This window comes from Periplaneta americana, chromosome 13 (assembly GCF_040183065.1).
Source record: "Periplaneta americana isolate PAMFEO1 chromosome 13, P.americana_PAMFEO1_priV1, whole genome shotgun sequence".
Classification (NCBI taxonomy): domain Eukaryota; kingdom Metazoa; phylum Arthropoda; class Insecta; order Blattodea; family Blattidae; genus Periplaneta; species Periplaneta americana.
The window spans coordinates 9,842,259-9,865,826 of NC_091129.1; the positions used below are offsets into that span (position 1 = coordinate 9,842,259).

Genomic DNA, 23,568 nt, shown 5'->3' on the forward strand with positions numbered 1-23,568 from the left:
TTAAATCGTTTCAGAACACAGACTGTAGAAGTAGCAAAAGCTGAAGCTGAGAAGATTAAGAAGATCGGAGCAGCGGAAGCATACGCTATCGAGGGCGTTGGCAAAGCAGAGGCTGAACGTATGCGTATGAAGGCCGCCGTGTATAAGCAGTATGGAGATGCTGCTATCATGTCTTTGGTACTGGAGGCATTACCCAAGGTAAAAATATTATAAATATACAGTTTATACAGTCTATACAGTGACATTCATTTTCCAAGTGTCAGAGGCAATCTTATTTATTTATTTATTTTTTTTGCATATGCCAACAACATTTATTTATTTATTATTTTGCTAATAATTCTAACATAAAATATAATATATACAGAAAAACTTTAGCTCGCCCTTGAAAGAGTAGAACTCGTGCTCAGGGGCGGATTCCTGAATTGAAATTAATAATTATACAATACAATTTGTCTTATGTCTACTGTGCAATTATAGTATTTAAATTTAAATTTATAATTTTTCAATTTTTATAAAATCCATACATAACTTTTTAAATTTAATACTAGAACTATTAGAATTGACAAGATTAGGATATTTAAATATAAATTTGTTATATATTCTTGGGCCTAAATTACTACTATGATTAAATACTGTAACAGGCTTTGAGAATGGCTTTGAGAGAACTCGGAGATTTATTGCCGCCCTCATATAAGCCCATCATCAGTCCCTATTCTGAGCAAGATTAATCCAGTTCCTAGCATTATATCCCACCTTCCTCAAATTCATTTTAATATTATCCTCCCATCTACATCTTGGCCTCGCCAAAGGTTTTCCAGTTAACATTTCTGGATTCACCCATACATGCTACATGCCCTGAGTTCGAATCCTGGCTGAGACACTTTACCTGGTTGGGGTTTTTCCTGTGTTTTTCCTCAATCAATTGAAACAGAATTGCTGGGTAACTTTCGGCATTAGACCTCGGACTCATTTTGCCATCATTAATTCACATATCATCATCATCATCATCCATACCATAGCCCGGGTTCAGTTCACTGGGTGCGGAGTGCTGTACTTGTACAAGAGCACAGCCGTTCGGCTACCTAATCATTCACAGATTAGGAGTGGTAGGCACAGTAAGCCTCAGGCTGCAGTACCTTCTCTGTACAAGAGAAAAGAAAGTGTAAAATAGCTCTTAATTAACCACTGTGTAATATGGATTAAATGTCCACACCTGTGGAGTAACAGTCAGCGCGTCTGGCTGCGAAACCAGGTGGCCTGGGTTCGAATCCCGGTCGGGGCAAGTTACCTGGTTGAGGTTTTTTCCGGGGTTTTTCCTCAACCCAATACGAGCAAATGCTGGGTAACTTTCGGTGCTGGACCCCGGACTCATTTCACCGGCATTATCACCTTCATATCATTCAGACGCTAAATAACCTAGATGTTGATACAGCGTCGTAAAATAACCCAATAGAAAAAATATGGATTAAGAAATGATGAACCAATTAATTATGTATTTAATAGTAAGTACCAGTATTAGCTTATATGTAGGGTACTTGTAAATTTTAATTTTTCTTTCCCAGATTGCCGCGGAAGTATCTGCTCCATTAGCGAAGACAGAGGAGATTGTGCTTCTTGGAGGTGGAGACAGCAATGTGACGGGTGAACTCACAAGGTTAGTGGGGCAGGTCCCACCAGCTGTCCATGCCCTTACCGGGGTTGACTTATCAAAGGTAAGTGCAACATCAAATTTAAGTAAAAGGAAATATAATTAAGACGAACACTTGATTCTCGTTTACAATATGTATTTATGAAGTGTTTTGCCTTAAAATGTAATTTAATATTATTACTGGTAGCTGTTTTTAATAACATACAGTATTGGTCGATCTCCAGCAACATTCACGAAAGTATAGTATTATCACCGCTCTCTCATGGTTAACATTCGACAGGTCTTTGAAAGTTAATTGTTTTATTGTTTTCAATTTCTTATGTCGCCACCCCAATCACTCGCCTCAATTTCAATATTGCAACCAATAAACTGCTTCCATTATTAAATGACACCTACTTGTCTAATCCACGTGGACTAAAACCGAGGTTGCAATGTCTTGTGCTGAGGACGAACATTAAGGTATGTGATTAAAAATTATTATTAAAGAGTTATTATTAAGAGTTAAGATTGTCAACGTACTTGTATATGAAATAATAATAATAATAATAATAATAATAATAATAATAATAGCCACTTAACAATATAACAAACTAGTGCTTATTCTTATCGAGGAAGTAGACGTGACAACGTGACGCTTAGAGTGAAACCTACAGAGCAACAATCGGTCGACAAAATTATGTTTTAAAAGCACACCGCACGTTATTGTGTGATGCCGACATGTTAAGCATGAGCCCGCGGTGATATTAATAAAATTGGTACACTGTTACAAATTTTACTTTTCCATGTATTTTAATACTCTTAGACAAAGCAACGAAAAATCATCCAATATAAATTTGATTGTTGAATAAAGTTTTATTTATCTTGAAAGCCGTGCATTAATACATTATGAAAACTGTCACGTTTATAAAAACATAGCAAAAATTTAACATGATACTGAGATAAGTGTATTTTTCGCATTCATATTATACAGAAATTTAATTTTTGGTCTTATTAAATGTTGGCTTCATAACATTTTTTTTTAAATTTCATTCCAAAGACTGTACATCTAGTAAGTAAGTCTATCAATACTTCAACCTCACATTGGGATATAATCATTTTTGCATCCAATTTTCCATTTTGTACGATTTTAACCTAACAACACTAGTCTTACAGAGCTTTTATGAAGAAATGGTAGAGTACCGGTACCTACTTATAGTAGAGTTTCCTACAAACCTCATTTTTTCATTGCTTCAATGTTGTCATAATGTAACGTGAACATTATGTGAATTCCAAAGCATCTTAATAACAATTGAGCAACTCCGGTATTTAAAAATGCCTTTGGTTACCAATAGCCTAAGCGTATTTTTGACTTAATTACAGGTGCTGAGTAAAGTTCCAGGTGCAAAGTAATGTTCGCAGTTCATTCCCAAGCCAAGCTGAACTGAGCAGCAGTGTCATGCCATCGACGGTCATTTTTAACCGTCACGCCTGTTAACGAGGGGATAAAACATCATGAACACTTCACACATCTCTTCATCTCTTTCTCAGGTACAGTTTTGCGCCTAGTAACATAAAATAAAAGATATATATGTAACAGAAATACACAGTTAAATAAACCAGCAAGTGTAAGCAGGACACTGAAGTGTGAAGCATGCAATTATACCTGACCTGCATTAGTAATATCGCATAAATCCATTGAATGTACGTACCACAATAATTTTCATATGGTATTTGTGTTTGTTTGTAGCTTAGTTGGTAGGAACGTTTTGTACACTTAACTGAATGAATCTTCTCCTCAAAAATGCCTTAAATATTGTAAGCATATGATTTATAAATACCGTATCCTGTAATTTGTATGGTAAAGTTTAGATATTTTGGAATCATTGTATTTAATAGGATCTTATATTTCTATAGCTTACATGTAAGAAAGTGTACATCTTAGTGGGCATTGTTACTTCGTATAATTATTTAAGGGAATCGTGCATGACTCAAGTTTGATCTTCTTGGGATATTATTAAGATATTTTTCTTATATAAGCAAATTAGTGTCAGTTATTTCATTTAAATATGGGATGTGAAATGATAGAAGTTGAAAGTATCGTCTTAAGTCTCTCAACCAAGTCCCAAGTATTTGCATTCTCACTTGTTTTGTTTTTCTTTTTAACTTGAAATAAATATATTGTTAAAAAAGTGAAGTGAAAACTGGAATTTTTCTTTTCTGTTGCCAGTACACACAACGCTTCTTATTTTCTATTAATTATGCTTATGGTTTGTATAGTATTATAACATTTTAAGCTTGAAACGATTGAAACTCTTGTTTACTTAATTATTCATTTATTTTATGTAATTATAAAAATTGTTTCATTATCTACACAGCCTGCCAAAGTATATAGATACTGTATTTAGTTAATTTTGCTGCATTGCATTTTTATTATAGAGTTAATTTGATCTTGATAGTTCATTAATTGCCAGATTGACTGTACAAACAGTTGTTGACTTCTGTAATTCTGCAATTTTAACTCAACTATGAAATTCAGACCTTGGCAAAATATGATGATGATACTCAGATAAGAAAGAAGTGTTTTTTCTTAACATATAATGGATTTATGAGGTATCATTTCATACGTATACATAATTTGCAGGTCAGGTAATTATTAGATGACGTTATTATAAGGTACGTACTGTAAACTTTGCCAGTCTTGCATTATGTGATATCATTAATTAGCTATTTGCGTGTATAGAAATGGATTCAAGAGTGGGCTTACCATGAAATAATGAACTGTGTGTGTGATATCTTAAAAGAAATGAGCTTATGAAATGAAAGGTCATCTAGTATATTTAACATGAAGTTAAATGTTATAAAACACAATGCTTGCTTTTTCCATTGATCCTTTTTACATGTGTTTATACAAGGTAAGGTGCTCAAAGTGGCTTTATAACAATAGACGGTGGACAGCGTTGAATCCAGAATCATGACACCAAAGAGGTACTGCTTCTGTCCTTAACAGTGTCTTGTTATGAATGGGAAGAGGAAAGTAACATGCGAAATGGTAGTTTTCTATACATAGATTGTATTTTGAATTAGCAACTGTTAAGTCGTCGAGCTTCTTAAGAATTTGCATCTGTTTCATTAGAAGAAATAAATATAATTTATCTTCTGATGAAACACAAGGATTGCGGGGTCAAAAAGAATCTCAATTAATGAATATTGCCGTGAAAGCCTTAATGATATGACTGTTAAGTTCATGTTCCTACCGAAGGAAGGTTCATGTCTCCAAGTATAACCTCCATTGCAGATAGTCTTTATTATATACCTACAATAAAATAGACTTTTTCAAGGTTCTTTTAACTACTTGAAAATGTAAGTCAGAAAATAGAATACAAATGTCATCTTTTAGATTAATTCTATAACATTGAGTGATTAGAGTTATGTGATAATGTTAAATGGTTTGAATAAGTATTAGTTATAGTTCTCATTTCTTTTCTGTAATTCTTAGATCTTGATCTTGCTAAAATAAAATCCATAAAGCAGAAATAGTGCAAATATTAATTACACTTATGCCCACGTGCATCAACGTCGGTTAGTGTAACCACCGGTTAAAATTGTCACCTAACCCCTGGTTGAGAATTTTTACAGTGGATCGACCTCGGTTAGGACTTAAATAGGAGGTTAACCACAGTAATCTCTAACCGGCCTTATTCGAGCTCATTCCTTTTCTGTAATGCTTAGATCTTGATCTTGCTAAAATAAAATCCATAAAGCAGAAATAATGCAAATATTAATTACACTTATGCTCACGTGCATCAACGTCGGTTAGTGTAACCACCGGTTAAAATTGTCGCCTAACCCGTGGTTAAGCATTTTTACAGTGGATCGACCTCGGTTAGGACTTCAATAGGAGGTTAACCACAGTAATCTCTAACCGGCCATATTCGAGCTCATTCCTTTTCTGTAATTCTTAGATCTTGATCTTGCTAAAATAAAATCCATAAAGCAGAAATAATGCAAATATTAATTACACTTATGCCCACGTGCATCAACGTCGGTTAGTGTAACCACCGGTTAAAATTGTCACCTAACCCCTGGTTGAGAATTTTTACAGTGGATCGACCTCGGTTAGGACTTAAATAGGAGGTTAACCACAGTAATCTCTAACCGGCCTTATTCGAGCTCATTCCTTTTCTGTAATGCTTAGATCTTGATCTTGCTAAAATAAAATCCATAAAGCAGAAATAGTGCAAATATTAATTACACTTATGCCCACGTGCATCAACGTCGGTTAGTGTAACCACCGGTTAAAATTGTCGCCTAACCCGTGGTTAAGCATTTTTACAGTGGATCGACCTCGGTTAGGACTTCAATAGGAGGTTAACCACAGTAATCTCTAACCGGCCATATTCGAGCTCATTCCTTTTCTGTAATTCTTAGATCTTGATCTTGCTAAAATAAAATCCATAAAGCAGAAATAATGCAAATATTAATTACACTTATGCCCACGTGCATCAACGTCGGTTAGTGTAACCACCGGTTAAAATTGTCACCTAACCCCTGGTTAAGAATTTTTACAGTGGATCAACCTCGGTTAGGACTTAAATAGGATGTTAACCACAGTAATCTCTAACCGGCCATATTCGAGCTCATTCCTTTTCTGTAATTCTTAGATCTTGATCTTGATAAAATAAAATCCATAAAGCAGAAATAATGCAAATATTAATTACACTTATGCCCACGTGCATCAACGTCGGTTAGTGTAACCACCAGTTAAAATTGTCAGCTAACCCGTGGTTAAGCATTTTTACAGTGGATCGACCGCGGTTACGACTTAAATAGGAGGTTAACCACAGTAATCTCTAACCAGCCATATTCGAGCGGTTAAAGGAGATAACCAGTGATTAGTAGACCAAGTACTGTAAAGCAAAATGGCGGCCAGAGCCACAGATGTTTATTTTGAAGACGATTATTATTATACAGTACTTGAATTACTTGGATAGAGATGATAGTGAGCGTGAAGTTTCTTTAGTGGAAAGAGAAAATTCTTACGAGGAATTAGGTGACAGAAAATTTCAGGAGGGATTTCGTTTATCAAAATCTACAAATGGATCATTTGATATAACCCAAAAACAGTCATTTTCTCCTATGGATCGGCTGCTTATATTACGATTCTATGTAACTATTATTTTCTGTATTTTAAGAGGGAATACTCGAATATCTCTTTCTCTATGTCACTGGCTGAACAAAGAGAGGTTAGGGATGGATCTTAGGATAATGCACAGTTCCCTGATGTAAATGGGATCCTGGATCGTACACACATTCCTACTCATCTTTTGCATCCTTTTCCTTTATGGATATTCCTTCTTTTGTATATAATATATTTACATCTTGAGGAACTCTAGACATCATCTTGTAAGATCCAAAATTTCTGCCGCATTAAGAAATAAGGGCTGGATAGTAGAAGAAGAAATCTCCTGTCTAGCTGAAAATGGGTCAACGACGAGTAGATATTTTAGCGTACAATGCTGACAATAAACAGGGCATCATTATGGACCCCATGATACATTTTGAAGTAGAATTTCATCAGTCAGCTGAGGTCCACCATGAGAAGAAGTCGATCTATGAGCCTACAGTCAACTATTTCAAGCTGAAATATGCCTTAATTCACGTTGAGGTATATGGCTTGCTCATAGGTGCTCGAGGGACTATACCAGCTTTTTTCGAAGAATTTCGATGGCAGTTTGCTCTACCAACATCTCTGAGGGATGACATTGTGATAATTGTGTTAAAAAAATTCTGCCAAATCCTAATTAATCATATGGTGCCACATTAATAGCAATTGTAATTTTTCACGCCCTTTTCTTTGTTTCCCTTCTTTAAAATTTAATATCTATGTTTACATATGTATAATAATTTTTTTTTTAGGATATACTGAGTCCGTAAGGGCTACCCTCAATGGGGGGCAGTTTACTATTATTATCAATACTTCAACCTTACATTAGGATATAATCATTTTTGCATCCAATTTTCCATTTTGTACGATTTTAACCTAACAACACTGAAAAACAAAGAAATGCAACTCGTAAATATAGCAGTGCTGAAAGGCAAACAAATGCAACGCGAAAATGTAGGACACGTTCATTTCGATGTAGAACGTAGTGAGCACAGTCATTTTTAGACGTTGACTATTATCTTTGCAACGGTATGGATGCTTTCCTTTAGTCATTTTGTAGAAACAGTGTACCATCATAGACTTTACTCTGGTTAAATGAGGTGTCAGTTAGCCATGTTTAAGTAATCGGTGATTGTGAATGGTGCACAGAAATTACATTTTAACCACGGTTACTGTTTAACCGTCGTTTCGTAATCTATGATTACTGCGTTTTTAACCGATGTTGATGCACTTTGCCATAAAAATGATGAAATCTTGTGGGAAAACCTTAATTATTATTCGAGTAATGTGCAAGTATTGTACGAAATCATGCATTGTCCATAGTAGCTAATTAAATATATCCATTAAATGAAAAATCTTGTATACTTATTTTCTGACTGATCATTATAAAGCAGTTGGTCCTTTGCACTATCCATTATATCGGCTACTAAATGTACTGGAGGTATATGAAATGTTAGTCAATTTTGGGGTCCAAACTGAAGCAGTCTATTTCCCTACTATGAAACTATGTGCTTGCCTCAATGGAGTGACATAAGATGTTTGTTTTGGTAGGTTTGTACATAGATGCTTTTGTGGTTAGCAATCCTAAGATCTGCTTCAATATAGTGGTGTTTTGTTAAATAGAAGAATAAATGTGTAATATATAAGATCATACAATCATATATGTAATAAGTTTTCAACACTTGTTTGATAAACTCGCACCTACCATCAGTGTTATACTACAAATAATGACTATTAAACACATCTTTCTCGATATTTCCCCCGGACGGTGGGAAAGACTGTAACTGGATTCAACACTGGCAGTGTTGGATGGTTGCCTATCAGCCTCTGAACGCAAGTGAAATGACCACCATGTTACTGCAACTAGAACGTTAACCGATCTTTTATTATTATGCAAGCTTGGCAAAGTTTTACTTTTTGTGTTTTTTAAGCAAAGATGCTAAAATTCTGTAATGTGTTCATTGAAGACCCCCTCTGTCCCATGCTATGTTATATTGTGTAGATGGGGTCTTGATTTGTCATTCCCTATAAATGATTATTACCTGTATTATTTATGGGGAACGTATACATATATTTGCCCATTATAGAAAGAACAGGTTATTTTAATCTTTTTTTACATGCAAGCAGAAATTAAAAAAAAAAAAAAAAGGTTGCACAATAACAATATATAGAGAAACAATTTATTTACTGCTATTATTATGAGGCATTTGCTAAAACTTTATACCTTAATCTTCAAACAGCATCAGGCAAAAGAATTCATACTTTTGCACTAATTCAGAACTTGGTTTGTACAATTCTTTGACTTGGAAAAAGACAGAAATTCTGTTGTTTATTCAAGTATTTTATAGTTATTAATAACATGAAGTAAACGGTAACCGAAGTTCAAACTCCTGATGAGATGATGGCTTATGAAGTGCAGACATATTGTCCTTATGTTAGTGGAATGTAAAGTGAGAGTTTTTTCTTGTACAAATAAAGTTCTGAACTGTTTTTTTAATCAATGTAGTTTAAGTCACATTTGGATACATTGTAAATAGCATGTTTTCTCTAAGAAAATTAACGTAATAATTTCACCAAACATTTTCATGTCAGTATAGTTTTGATCCTTCATTATTTTACACAAGAGTTGTTGCAGTACTGTTTGCGAATCTGTCTAATTGTTGTGATTTGAAGTGCTGCATTAATGAGTTTGTCTGTGAACATATTGAGGCAATTTCTTCCCTGCAATTCGTTTTGTGAGTGTGTCATTTTGGTCTTCATTTAAAGTACTACGCTGAAACTTGTTTGCAAACATTATACATGAATCATTATCTCTAAAACAAACATATTAAGAGCACATAACATGTTTTTGATGCTAATATTCTAAACTATTTTTGTCTTCCTTCGCTTAAGGAAAGAAAAAAATATTTTAGAGTTTCATAACTCAAATTCAGTATAAAATTAATTACATCGTAGTTACAGTTGTCATTGTCCTTATGACAAGAAATCACTAATTCAATTAGCTTAGGGGAAAGATATTTTCCAAAGATTCGTCTGTATTTTTGTACTCTTCTTTATAATTAGTTTCTTATATGTAACTGTGACGAGTTTTTCCTCCATTATGTACCTGAGTACGTTTTGCGGAAAAATTTCGCATTAGCCTCATGATCTAGAAAGAATGAAAATATGTCTTAGAACACCCATTTTGTAAATAGATATTTCTGTTGAATTTTATTTTTATCTTGAAAATGATTATTCTTTCAACATTATATTTTGTTTCACATTTTAGTGGTTTAATTTCTCCCCTTTTCAGTTGCAAACGTTTGAGTAAAGGAACAAAAATGTGATACATTTAAAATTAAAGTAAATGGTCACTATAAGAAAGATCATTTCATTAAGAAACTAAAACAAGGCCTTTGATAAAACATTTATCCCATAAGTTCTGTATGGGATTCGTCCAGAAAGTGAGGAAGGAGGAGTTCAGAGTGTTTACAAATCTGATGACGCATGTAAAGTGTAATATTATAAACTTAAACTATGAAGTGCGTTTAGTACAGAAACTGGGAACAGTAACTGGTATCTATTGTTAGAGAACTGGAGCTGAAAGGCACGTACAAACAAAAAAGGAGCGAAAAGCATTGTTAAAATAAGAGAAAAAATCACTGCCGCATTATCCCTATATTGTCGTGCGTTTTCTTATAATGGATTGTCTGCTAGAAGCACATGCTATGTTTCCAGTGACTTTCTTGCTTGCGTGGAGTACACGAGACTGCATGGAAACTTTAAAGCTATTCCTCGCTCCTGAATTAATTTCCATCAAATGACAATTAAGATGTTTCACGAGATTATGTTTACCCCAGCAAAGGGTCTTAATGTTCATGTTTCTTTGTGTTGTAAACATCATTGTGTTTCAGTGGATTGTAGCTTGAAAGTTTGTGCATTATTTTATAATGATATATTTATGCATTCATGGATTTCTGTGATAGCACAGCGAAAGAAAACAACATAAAGGGTTACTATTCACAAAAGTGCTTTTATAAGGTGATAACTAGACTTCGTGGAATTGCCACGAGAATCGCAAGGTTTACTGCGCACGCGGTATAGACTGTATGACAAGGGAGCATGCAAAGGATGGAGTATGCCTCTGATGTAAACACCGAGCAGTATACTGCGGTTACAATAAAACCTGTACCCTGCATTCAAGAAATATAATGAATGATCATTGAAGTAGGAAATGTCTAAACATGTAAATACACAATTATTTTATAGTGAGATATATTAACTCTTAAAATTTAATGTAAGATACTCACATCATCCTTGAATATGTGCATTGCAGTGAAGAGTTACGTACATTTTGAGCGACTGCAAAGTAACCTCTTCCAATGGTCACTTAAACAGTTTTTATTTTGGGAAAATGTACGTTCAACATCACACGATGTAATACGTACATATTTGAAGAACGGAAAGTCACTACTTTTTAGTACACTAACCTCAGATGTCTTGTCGTGACCTGATAGTACATCATTTATAGTACGAAGGTTGTGAATAGGCAGAATTTTTAGCAATAATGTTTCTCAACTTACATTTCATTTTTTCTGAAATTAGTGAATTGTTATTTTGGATAACGGTTTGTGATACTTTATCCACAATATTAAGGGCTTCTGAGAGTTGTAGTTTAGACGACTCTAACAGGATGATGCTTTTGGACACGATTTTAAAATTAGAATCAATGAACAGAATATCTTCCAATAGCTGTTCAGTAGGCAATGATTTTACAGCTGCAACAGCAGAACTGTCTGTGCTATCCAATGCATCAATTACCTCCATTATTTTGTCGTAATGTTCTGCATAATAATTAACAGCATCCAACCACATTCCCCAACGGGTCAAGACTGGTTGCAGGGGTAAGGGTATTCCAGGGGAAATTATTTGGAACAGCAACACTCTCATTGTAGTATGTTTGATTTAATTCTTGTCTGCACTGAACAAATGTTAAGCTTTGACTATTCCAATCACAGCAATTCAAAAACAAGTGCTTACTTAGATATACATTAGCTGTAGCTGCTCTATTTGGACAAGTCACAACTCTTAACATGAACTGCTTATACTACGAGACCAGGCAGTCGCTCACCTCCTCTATACTACCGTACATCGGCAACCTGATTGCATGCTGCGTGTGGCAATTCAACGAAGTCTAGTCATAACAAATTCACTACAAATGTGGTTCAAAATATACTTTGGCGGTAGATATTTAATAGTAAGACTTTAACATAGAAAAGTGTTTAGAAATTAATATTATTATAAAGATATTCTCAAGTACCAGTACAGTAAGTCTCAAGCTGGCAAGTTGGCTGGAAACAAATTATGTGTGAACCCTCTCCTCTCCCCTGCCCCCACTTGAATCGCAACAATACATACCATTTACACAAGGTATTTTTACTTGTAGCTGATATTTTAAGAAAAGAAATGTGTACTCTTTTTAAGTAGCCGGTGTCTGGTGTCCCTTAAGAAGAACAATGATGTTATGTTAGTCCAGAGGCCTTCAGTCTAATTACAGCAGAAACTTAGAGTTGCTTGAAGACCACTGTTCTAGTCTTTGTGAGAAATACAAGGATAATGAAATATGTCTTAGGGACAGCAGAATAAATAATGGAGTGTTTTCTTTTGTATAGAACACAAAAATCAACTAACAAAATTAGCAATTGTTAGTGTTTAAAACTACATTATTATGGAATCGAAACGTAATGAGTGCATATTTTTAATAAATGGAGGCAACAAAAATTAGTGTCATTATGGAAAATTCTGTGTTTTTCTTATGATGAATCTGTTACAATCCCTTTCTTTATCCACTTTGTGATATATCCCTATATTCCTGACAGTTGCGGCTCTGGAGTGAATAAAATGGTGACTTGCCAAGAAAAGGAGTTTCTGTCTCGCTCCAAACCGCAACCTGTCGTTAAATTACCGAACATGCTTTATTAGTACCACTGGTAACAATAATACACACACTTTAATTATTACATTTAGTGTCGAATTCATAGTCGTCACTTATAAAATGAGGAAACACTTAAGTAATGAGATCGTATAATGAGGAAACACTTAAGTAATGAGATCGTATTGCAGAGACACTACTCTTTCATATGCCCTGAGCATTCCCTTGACATCGAAATAAATATGGCAACATGGCTAGGCGTGAGCGCTTTCGTACATTCAGTTGTTTTCCAGCGCCTTCATATCGTTAAATCGACATTATTATTGTACATAAATACAGATGTAAATATTATAGAGCTAAAATGATAAAAAAATGTCGAGAAAGCATTTTACAGAAGAAATAAGTGAGCTAAGAGAAATTGTTATGAAATAGTATAGAGATATCGTCAAAAGTAAAAAATCTGATAATTGTTCTCTCCAAAAGAAGAAATTGACATGGGACAAAATTGCAGTTGAGTTTAATGCAAACAGCGAAAATATTCCTGTCAGTAAATCATTTTAATTTATTTTTCAGTTATTTTTATGGTAAACAAAGTGGAAGTGATATGATTACGAAAATTTTAACAATTTATTCCTTGGGTAGAGTACAAACGCAAATGCAAATAACACTTTTTTGGGACGTAAATACTTTTAGAAAAAAAACACCATTTAAACCCACCTAAATGATGTAGCATAAAATCTCAAAGCAACCAGTACTTTCAGCAGTGGTGAAATCGGTAAGCCTCATGGTTGTATTGTGAACTTCAATGAGAGACACCAGAATATTCACAACAGTTTTCTTGTCGAAATGTTATCTCTTCTTAAATTATTGGTCATTATACATCTCTAAAGGGTTTTCCATATCTCTGATATATCTTTTGTTTTGCCGAAACACATTTTCATTTTAGGACTCGATAAATTAATCAAAATCATAATCATCATCTATTGTATACTGAATCAGCTGATTACAATGCATATAAGGAAACACTTGAGTAAGCTGACAAGCTACCTTATTTGAATAAGTGTTCACTTCAGTGCGATTTATGAATTGGAAATGATTATAAGCAACTGCTTAAGGGTTTCCTTACGATAAGTGTTGACTATGAATTCGGCCCTTAATATTAGAAATTCATTAATATTAATTTTAAAAAAGAAGACATAAGAAAGTGTGAAAATTACAGAGAGATAAGTTTACTTAATGCTGGATAAAAATGTATTCATCTATTGTGAAAAAGAAGCTGACTACCGTTCCTAACTGTACAACATTGATTACTGGAGACCAAAATGGTTTTAGAAAAGGCAGATCATGTGCTGATGGTTATTTCACTTTAAAGCTTAGAAAAACGACGAGAATTTAATTTAGGACTACATATGGCTTTCATAGATTATGAAAAAGCTTTTGACAAATTAAACAGAGAAAAACTATTAATTATATTAAAAGAAAACGAGATCCCAAACCAAATATTATAATCTATTTATAATACCTACAAGAATACAAAAAATGCCATTAGAGTAAATAATCAACTAACAGATTTTAAAACTATTAACACAGGTGTACGACAGGGATGTCCTCTCTCGTCTCTGATTTTATAATCTACATGAACTCTATGCTATGTAAATGGCGTTTCCTATGTTCCTATAAACAGACGGACCAAAATAGATACAATCCTCTTCACAGATGACCAGGTTCTATTAGCCATTTCAAAAGGTGATCTCCAAAAGTCAATATATTCATTAAACACAGTTGCAAAAGACTATAATATGACCATTTCTGTAGAAAAGTCAAAAGTTATGGCGTTTAAAGGTAAATATCCAATAAGAAGTAAAAATCTATATTGAAAACAGAATTCTAGAACAAATGAATACCATTTAACTATGTAGGGTACTGTCTTTCATATGAAAAAGAAAAGGATATAATTTCTAAAATAACTAATTTTGTAAAAGTTACCGGCATTATCAATTCAGTTTTCAAACTTAATTTAGTACAGAAACATACAAGATTAAAGATGTACAACATTTTAGCACGACCTACTTTAGTCTATGGATCAAAAGTCTGGACTTTGACAAAAAAAAAAATATGTTGAACGTATAACTACCAACGAAATGAAATTCATGAGGTAAACAGCACAGTACACACTTTGGGATAGAAAACGAAATACAGAAATTTTGAAAGAATTAAACGTCCAACCTATATTAAGTTTTCTGGCTGCAAAAGGGTATCTGTCGGATACAGGGGGGAGAGCCATTAATCCTTGCCATTGAAGGCTTTAAGGAACCAACCTGGACAAATACCCAACGTCCCATCCCTACCTTCCCGTGGTGCAGCTGTTAGTAAGCATAATTTTACAAGCTGAACTAAAGGGAGGGGCTACTCATCAATTAGCACTGGTCAGCTTGATGAGTTAATGACTGAATTTGGTATAATTTTCCTCTATTCAATACCTAATTCCCTCTTTACCCTTTCCTATCCAGTCCTCTGACTGAACTCTTACTTTCTTCGACCCCGACGGCATTAGAGCATTCGAGGCCTAGGGGTTCATTTCACTTTCCTTCCTCCTCTTCCTACTTTTCTGTTCCTAGTGCTGACCTGCTATGGCACTAAAATCGTCCTCCAGTGGCTTAAGGAGGGAAAGCTGGTGATCAACAAGATCTCCCAGCTAGGTCCAATGGACCCGTCGACCAACAGCAGGTGTGGTCCTCCAGACATTCTGGGGGTTGTGTGTGAATGAAGTAGCCACCAAAACGTTAAAATATGCTGTTCACTTAAATCGGCTACAACTTGCCATTTCTCTATCTCAAGGGAAAAAATGGAACTCTCTGCATCAAAATCCACAGTTAATTCCCGATTTACCACGAAAATCGTCTGTAGCTGCATTTAGATTGGCAACAGGCCATGATTGTTTGGCCAAACATCTGCATAGAATTGGAATATATCAGTCCCCTAACTGCCCATTGTGCAACTCAAACCAAGAAATGGATTCGGAACACCTCAAAATCTGTGCTTCAGTGGCTGGTCATGATAATATCTTTGAAAAATATTGGAGTGCAAGAGGTCAAATGACTTTATTGTCAAACACCTGGCATTAGAAAACAACAACAACATATTAAGTTTTCTTAAATCTATAGAGTTAATTGGAAACAGCATGTCGAGAGAATGCCAACAGAAAGATGGCCGAAGGCAGTGCTACATTACCGCCCTTCTGGACAACGATCTGTTGGAAGACCATTAAAAAGATGGCATGAGACCACATCAGACCACTAGGTCTAGTGCTTGAATTGGATGATGATGAATATTAGAACTCATCTTATTATCTATAAATCAGATCAATTTTTCTGTTCCTCACTTTAGCAAAGATATCTATAATAGGGATCCCATTCGTCCCATTTTACCCGGAAACATTTTTTGAGACAGGAAAAGTCCCCCTTTTTCTTGATCTCAAAAAAGGGCTTTACTTGTGAGTATTCTACTGAATACTAGAAACAGACTTCAGCGTTCGACTGCGATTATCTCTGAGCATCACCATATTATCGATTCTTGTACAAATATCGATATGGCGATGTTAGCATCTCGATCAATATGCTCTATAGGGGAACAACTTAGAAAACTCCGTTGGTTTGCGCATGTGTCATTCTTAAAGAGTGACACAATATACTAATTCACTTCCTCCCTCCTAATTATCAGCCAATAACGAGAGAAGGCGTTACTTGCAGAGGATTTCAATAAAGCAGAATATTTTCCCAATTTTTATACTTAATAAAAAAAGTAGTAGTCAGATTCCAACAAGGAAAAAAAGCATATTGAAGAGTATTTGTAAATTTGTAAGATGTTTGAGTCACCGCAATATAACAAATGTAAGACTCTTTAATTGAGGTTTGTTTTATACTGCTGTAGTGTGGGAAAATATGTATTTGAAATAGAGAAATCAATCGGCAATAAGCTTTTTTTCTTGAAGAGATAAGTGGGTAGTTGCAGTGTATGAAATCGTCTAAATAGATTCTACTTAATGTTGGAAAAAGGAAGAAGTCAACAAGATATCAGCACTTGTTAATATATATTATTTTAATGTACCGAAGTACATATGATATTTCCATGCAGATATTCTGCGTCATCATATGATGAAAGAGTAATGGAACGGAGAAAAATTCTCTCCAGCACTGGGATTTGAACCCGGGTTTTCAGCTCTACGTGCTGATGCTTTATCCACTAAGCCATACCGGATACCCATCCCGGTACCGGACAGAATCGTCTCAGTTTAAGTTCCAACTCTGGGTTCCACTCATAACGTCATAACGAATGCACCTCAGCACATGTATGGACTTCAGTCTACGTTCATAGACATAGAGGGCGGCCACTAGAGGGAACCCAGAGTTGGAACTTAAACTGAGACGATTCTGTCCGGCACCAGGATGGGTATCCGGTGCGGCTTAGTGGATAAAGCATCAGCACGTAGAGCTGAAAACCTGGGTTCAAATCCCGGTGCCAGAGAGAATTTTTCTCCGTTCCATTACTCTTTCAGCGTATCACTTGTTAAGTTTATGTCTGACTGCTCGTACATAAACATTATTTATCTTCAAAACCCAACCATACTTTAAAAATAAGAATTTATTATTTTGATTGGTTTCATTTACTTAAAGGGACAGACTAAAATGTTTAGTTAGCTGTCTCCAGCCTTTTCAATTGGATTTTTGTAACAGAAATTGGGTCCCCACTTGGGTTGAATGCAACATCGCTAGATGGCAGCAGTAGCAAGCTTGCTGCTTGACCAGTCTGTTTCTGTCAGCTACACTGCCCATGCGCAGAATCAGAGGAGGATTTCCTGCCTATTCCTTCATTTACTTGCTTTAAAACTCTGCTTCTTTCTCTGGCCGCTAGTGTGCTGTTGTCTATGTGTGTTAACTGCAGTAAAGGAGGAAAGGATTGATTTTTGTCCTCACAAACAACCTCGCATCCTTCTCACAGTTCTAGCGCAACACATGAGTGCTCGTCATTTAAAACTCGATCAACCGAGGTTCTTTGACAGTTGTGAACTTAAAAATTATCGAATCTTCCTCGAATTGAAAGGCACATATTTTATTTGGTATTTACTTTCAAAAGAAGAAAAATGTGAGGAGGACATTCCTCCCTTCCCTCCTCTGGGGAACCGCCACTGAATTCAGGACTAAGGTAAGCCAAGCTAAACGATCTCCTGTACAAGAGATAGCTATTCCCTCACTTAACCCTCTAACCTTGTCACTGAATTCGGACCTAAGATAAGCCAATTTAAACATTATTTTGTACAGGAGATAGCTAGTCTCCCAATTAACCCTGTAACCTTGTCACTGAACTCTGGGATAAGCTAAGCCAAGCTACGATGAAAGAGTAATGTAACGGAGAAAATTCTCTCCGGCACCGGGATTTGAACCCGGGTTTTCAGCTCTACGTGCTGATGCTTTATCCACTAAGCCACACCAGATTCCCATCCCGGTGTCGGATCGAATCCTCTCAGTTTAAGTCCCACCTCTAGGGTTCCCTCTGGTGGCTGCCCTCTGCACTACGTCATAGATGTCTATCAACGTAGGACTGAAGTCCACACATGTGCTGAGGTGCACTCGTTATGAGTGACTAGTTGGCCGGGATCCGATGGAATAAGCGCCGTCTTAAATCACGAAGTGATTTACACATATCATATATGTTATTTTAATGTACCGAAGTACATATGAAGTTTCCATGCAGATATTCTGCGTCATCTTATGATGAAAAAGTAGTGGAACAGAGAAAAATAATATATATGATATGCGTAAATCACTTTGTGATTTAAGACGGTGTTTATTCCATCGCATCCCGGCCAATCAGTCACTCATAACGAGCAGTGGCGTAGTGTCAATGTAAGCTAAAAAGCTCAGCTTCCCCAGTCAATAATAATATCATAATAAACCTGCAGTTTATGAACAAAATTATTTATTAATTTTAATAGAGTTTATATTTATGCGTTAAATATTGTGATGCGGCAGCTCAGGATGATTCGTGATGCAGCAGTAAACAAGAAGCCTGCACACACCAGCTTCCAAGCAGACTGGTTTCTTACACTCATTCTTCTGTGTAACCCACCCCGCAGATTTTCCATCCCTTTCTAACTAAACTACCCTGGTCGCAAGAAGCTAGCTTCGGCATTGCAAATAATTTAGTTTCCGAGTTATCCCTTTCGTGAGATGTGTTCAGTTGAAGTGTTAGTGTGCATTGTGGCTGATATAATAAATAATGAGTGAAATAACAGTTCCTGACACCAATTTACTTGAATTTTTAGGACAATTCTATTATCAAGACTGACTTACGAACAAAAGTGCGATTTAAAAAAACAAATGACCTTGTCTATTTGTTAGAGATATGTGTAAACCATGAAATCATATTTTACTACGTACCATTTGAGGTCATGCCTTATTGGTGTTACGAGGTTCCGACCAATCTTCAGACTGCTGACTTGACATTGACTACTATTTATTTTAAGACTATATTTTTGTAATATATTTTCTCATATGTACATGAAAGACAACTTGAGTTAGCTTTCCCTGCTCAAAATTTCATGCTACGCCACTGATAACGAGTGCACCTCCGCACATTTGTGGACATCGTCCTATGTTCATAGACATCTATGATGTAGTGCAGAGGGCGGCCACTAGAAGGAACCCAAGAGGTGGAACTTAAACTGAGAGGATTCGATCCGATACTGGGATGGGAATCCGGTGGGGCTTAGTGGATAAAGCATCAGCACATAGAGCTGAAAACCTGGGTTCAAATCCCGGTGCCGGAGAGAATTTTTCTCCGTTTCACTACTCTTTCATCGTACGATGACGCAGAATATCTGCATGGAAACATCATATGTACTTCGGTACATTAAAATAATATATAAGCCAAGCTAATCTGATCTTCTGTACAAGAGATAGCTTTCCTTGCACTAAATCCTCTAACCCATTCAATTAACTTTGCTACAAAAATCGTTCTATCTGTAAATCTTTACCATAAAATTATAATATCTTTACCAAAAATATAATTTGATCATAATAGAAAGCACCAGGATGACAGCTGGACATTATTTGGAACAAGGATTACTGTATGCAACGATTGACCAATCACAGTGAATATGCTGTGTGCATCTGCAGGTGAGTACTAATTGGACACCCCTATTTTATGACTCATCACTATAGATGCCAGTTCGACTATTTTCACGTGTTCGTCTCCCCTCATCTGCATGATTGAACCCCTAATGCTTAACTTATATTTCATTTCTGACTGATCTTTATGTTATTTTTATGTTATTCTTCAGGCATCAGCTCTTTTTGTGCCAAGAGAGAGGGAATGTGGGGAAGAGTAGATATCACTATGTAGGGGAGAAGTGGGTACAGTAAGACAGGGAGAACAGTGAGACATTTTTTATTAGATTGTAAATTTCGATGTTGAGATGTAGGTAACAGTGGACTTATATGTTTCATGAGTAAAGTAACAAACAGTATTTTCATACTCGATTTGATTCTAGTTATAAAGGTGAGTGATGAAAAAATAATTCGGAATTTTTCACTCTAGAAGTAAAATTTTTGCTTGTGTTTAATGAAAGTTATATTGGATATACAAATGAGATAGAAATATGAATGTTTTGTTACCTAATACTATGGTATTTGAGATTATATTTGGCAAAGTTTCGTCCCTTCTTGTTTTAATTTTGAAGTGATGGCGTCATTTTTAAACAAACTATGCGTAAAGGGAACAGTGAGACATGCCATTGAAGGGTACACTGAGATGTCTCACTGTTCCCATGTACCAATGATTTGCACAAACAAACTGTAATTTTATTACATTTACCAGTAACTAACATTAAAAATGAACATACTAGTAACCAATTTAGGAACTGTAGCTTAAAATAATGGATACATTACATTTTAATGGTTTCATAAATAAAAAATTATTCACAAAATTTAAGAAAATGTTAAAAAAAAATAATAAAGAATTACATTACATTCTTATAATTATAAGCTTTGTTGTCACCAAAAATTCATTTCATTTTTTCACAAAAGTTTGAAATGTCATGGAAAATTCACTTTTCTAAATGTTCCAGATGTTTCAATGGTTTCGAAGTCAGACATCAAAATGATTCTAAATAAGCCTACAGAACTTGTCAAGATAAAGAGACAGCAAGCTTTCCTTTCTTTTGAAATAAATGTAAATCATTTCAATGTCCGTTAATAGACACTGTGGTGTCTCACTGTACCCTCCTGAATAGGAACAGTGAGACATTTGCATTTTTTTGACAAACACGTATTGTATATTACGTCCTTTATCTATTAACATTTTTGTTTATGTATTATTTTATACTCCATGTTTTAATGTATATTTCTATTGCACTTGATTTTAAAAATACTTGAATTATCACTTGCATACATATGTCTTAATATTTTGTGTCTCACTGTACCCACTACTCCCCTAGAAGTTGAAAGATTGGTACATCCTCGTCCCCTGAAATTATCTGTGCCAGTATGTAGTTTGTCCTTGACAGCAGGCAGAAAAGGTACACAGTGACTCATTTAAGAATAAGTGTAGTTTCTTACGTTGTGTTATGTTGTGTTGGTAAAATTTAATGCTTGAACGTGTACACATTTTGAAAATGTGCATGTGGAAAAATAAATCGCGTGGTAGCCTGGAACAAGAGAAAACTTTAGACGTAAATTTCTTGGTCATCCAGTTCTGTGTAGAAAAACAATAATAAATGTAGTGAACAGGTTTAATGAAACCGCTTATGTATGTCAATCTTGTGTTGTGTATTACGTATCATACAAGATAAGCAACACTTCCAGCAGCTACTGTGAGGAGGGTGAGTACTGAATGTCATTTATACAGGGTGATTCACGAGGAAAGATAAAAAATTTAGGATATGATATCTTAGGCCATTTTGAGTGAAAAAGTTCATATGAACATATGTCCGTTTTCGAACGATGGCAGAGCTAGATGCATTTTTGGGGGGAGGGGTAAAAGTCTTGCCCCAACATGAATCAGGCGTTACCATATGAAGAGTTCGCGGGAAAAACGATGAATGTCACCGTTTTCTTAAGGTTGATGTCATTATCTAATTCAATGGATCACTGCGAAATTTAATGTTGTTCTTATGAAAAATGGTAAAAAGGAAAATTATCACCACGAATACAGTAATCCTTTCCTTTATTTTGTATAGAAACAGCACTACATCTTGCAGTTATAGACTCAATTAGATCATTATCTAATCCTTAACAGAAATGTGACATTCATCGTTTTTCCCGCTACTGACGTGAGACGCGACACAAGATCACCGATCGTAATGAATAACGTAACATTGGAATCTGCATTGTGAGCAACTTAAGAGAAGTTCATTCACCTCACAAACCAGATAGTGGGGCATTACAAATGTCCAATCGCATTCCCTTGTCTGATGTAGTGACACAGAACCAGCACATAACACAAATACACTATCACTTATCAATTCACAGCAGTTCAGTCAGCTACATACAGTACAGTAGTTATACAGGGACAGTTATCGGAAGTGTTAAGTTGTGTTTTTCAAGATGACTTATAAATTTTCGACAACAGAATACGCCGATAATGTGTATGTTTATGGTTTGTGCGATGGAAGTTCCTTGCGTGCCATCGCTGAATATGAACGACGCTTTCCAAACAGAAGAGTACTTACTGTCTATGGGGTTGGATGAAGACTTGATATAGCAAAGGAAGGTGGAAACGAGAGAGGCGCTATCGACCATATTTTGGATCCTGCACGCCACATAAAGAACAGTCACGAGCAACTCCTTAGAGCGTGATTCACGCCCGAATGCAACAGTGCATTGAAGCAGAAGGAGGTACCGTTGAAAATGTGCGAAAACATCGACCCCGACGTCTAGAATATTAGTTACGTATGCATAATAATATGTGAATATAAACTTCAAATTTGTCCGTTATCTGTCTCTAAATGCGAGTTAGTAAAATGGAATCTCAGAAGTTTTTGTGAAATCAAAGAGCCATATCTTCGTAACCGTTCGAAAACGGACCTATATTCATATGAACTTTTTGACTCAGAATGACTTCAGATTTCACATCCAAAATTTTTTACTTTTCTTCGTGAATCACCCTGTATGTAGTTTTATATTGTTGCGATGTGTCTAACCTGCAAAAAGCAATTTTTAATTGAAGCGGGTGTCTCATTAATTCAGTAAAATGTGTAAGTGAAAACGTTGTGCAGTACACTAATACCAGTAGTGATAGTGTTGTAAATAACAGTAATGATGTAGACCTAAATATTATCTTTCACATACATCTATACTCCTTTTCATGCGACTTAGTTCATGGTAATTCTGGCTTTGTAGCCATCCAGAACAACACATGCCATTCGCTCTTATGCAATGTTGTCTAACTGTAATGTGAAGACTCTGTCGCTGTTAGTTATGATAAGTTCAATACTACGTGTGTCCAGACAAAATATTGTAGCCACAAAGATGAGATGTATGAACTAAGTCACGTGGAAAGTATTATAGCAATGTACTTCTTGGGAATATCAGAGGTCTTGGGTTCAGAGTCTTATCACAGTCTACTATATACAGTCACGAAGCTTGAGTTTTGAGGGTGCTAGAAACAATAGACTGTGACGGTACTATTTTGCATTGCCTGTAATGAGGCGATACTAGCGATCCTAGCGGTGAGAAACTATCTAATGTTTGCATATTTACTACGTATTGAGCTTCGCGACTGTATATACTAGACTGTGGTTTTATATAGATATTGCTGTGCTTCCTATTAATCTTCTTTATTCTACTTGTAGATGGGACTTTTTCGCCC

General features: G+C 35.4%; 1 protein-coding gene across 1 annotated transcript in view; it reads left to right on the forward strand.

The window, feature by feature from the left end:
• Positions 1 to 12,570, forward strand: part of Flo2 (flotillin-2) — a 61,403-nt gene extending 48,833 nt beyond the window's left edge. The window contains exons 5-7 of the mRNA XM_069842901.1: positions 15 to 198; positions 1,563 to 1,712; positions 3,008 to 12,570. Of these exons, the coding sequence (XP_069699002.1) occupies positions 15 to 198; positions 1,563 to 1,712; positions 3,008 to 3,037 (364 nt within the window). The 3' untranslated portion in view covers positions 3,038 to 12,570. The remainder of the gene's footprint in view (positions 1 to 14; positions 199 to 1,562; positions 1,713 to 3,007) is intronic.
• Positions 12,571 to 23,568: the final 10,998 nt, after the last annotated feature.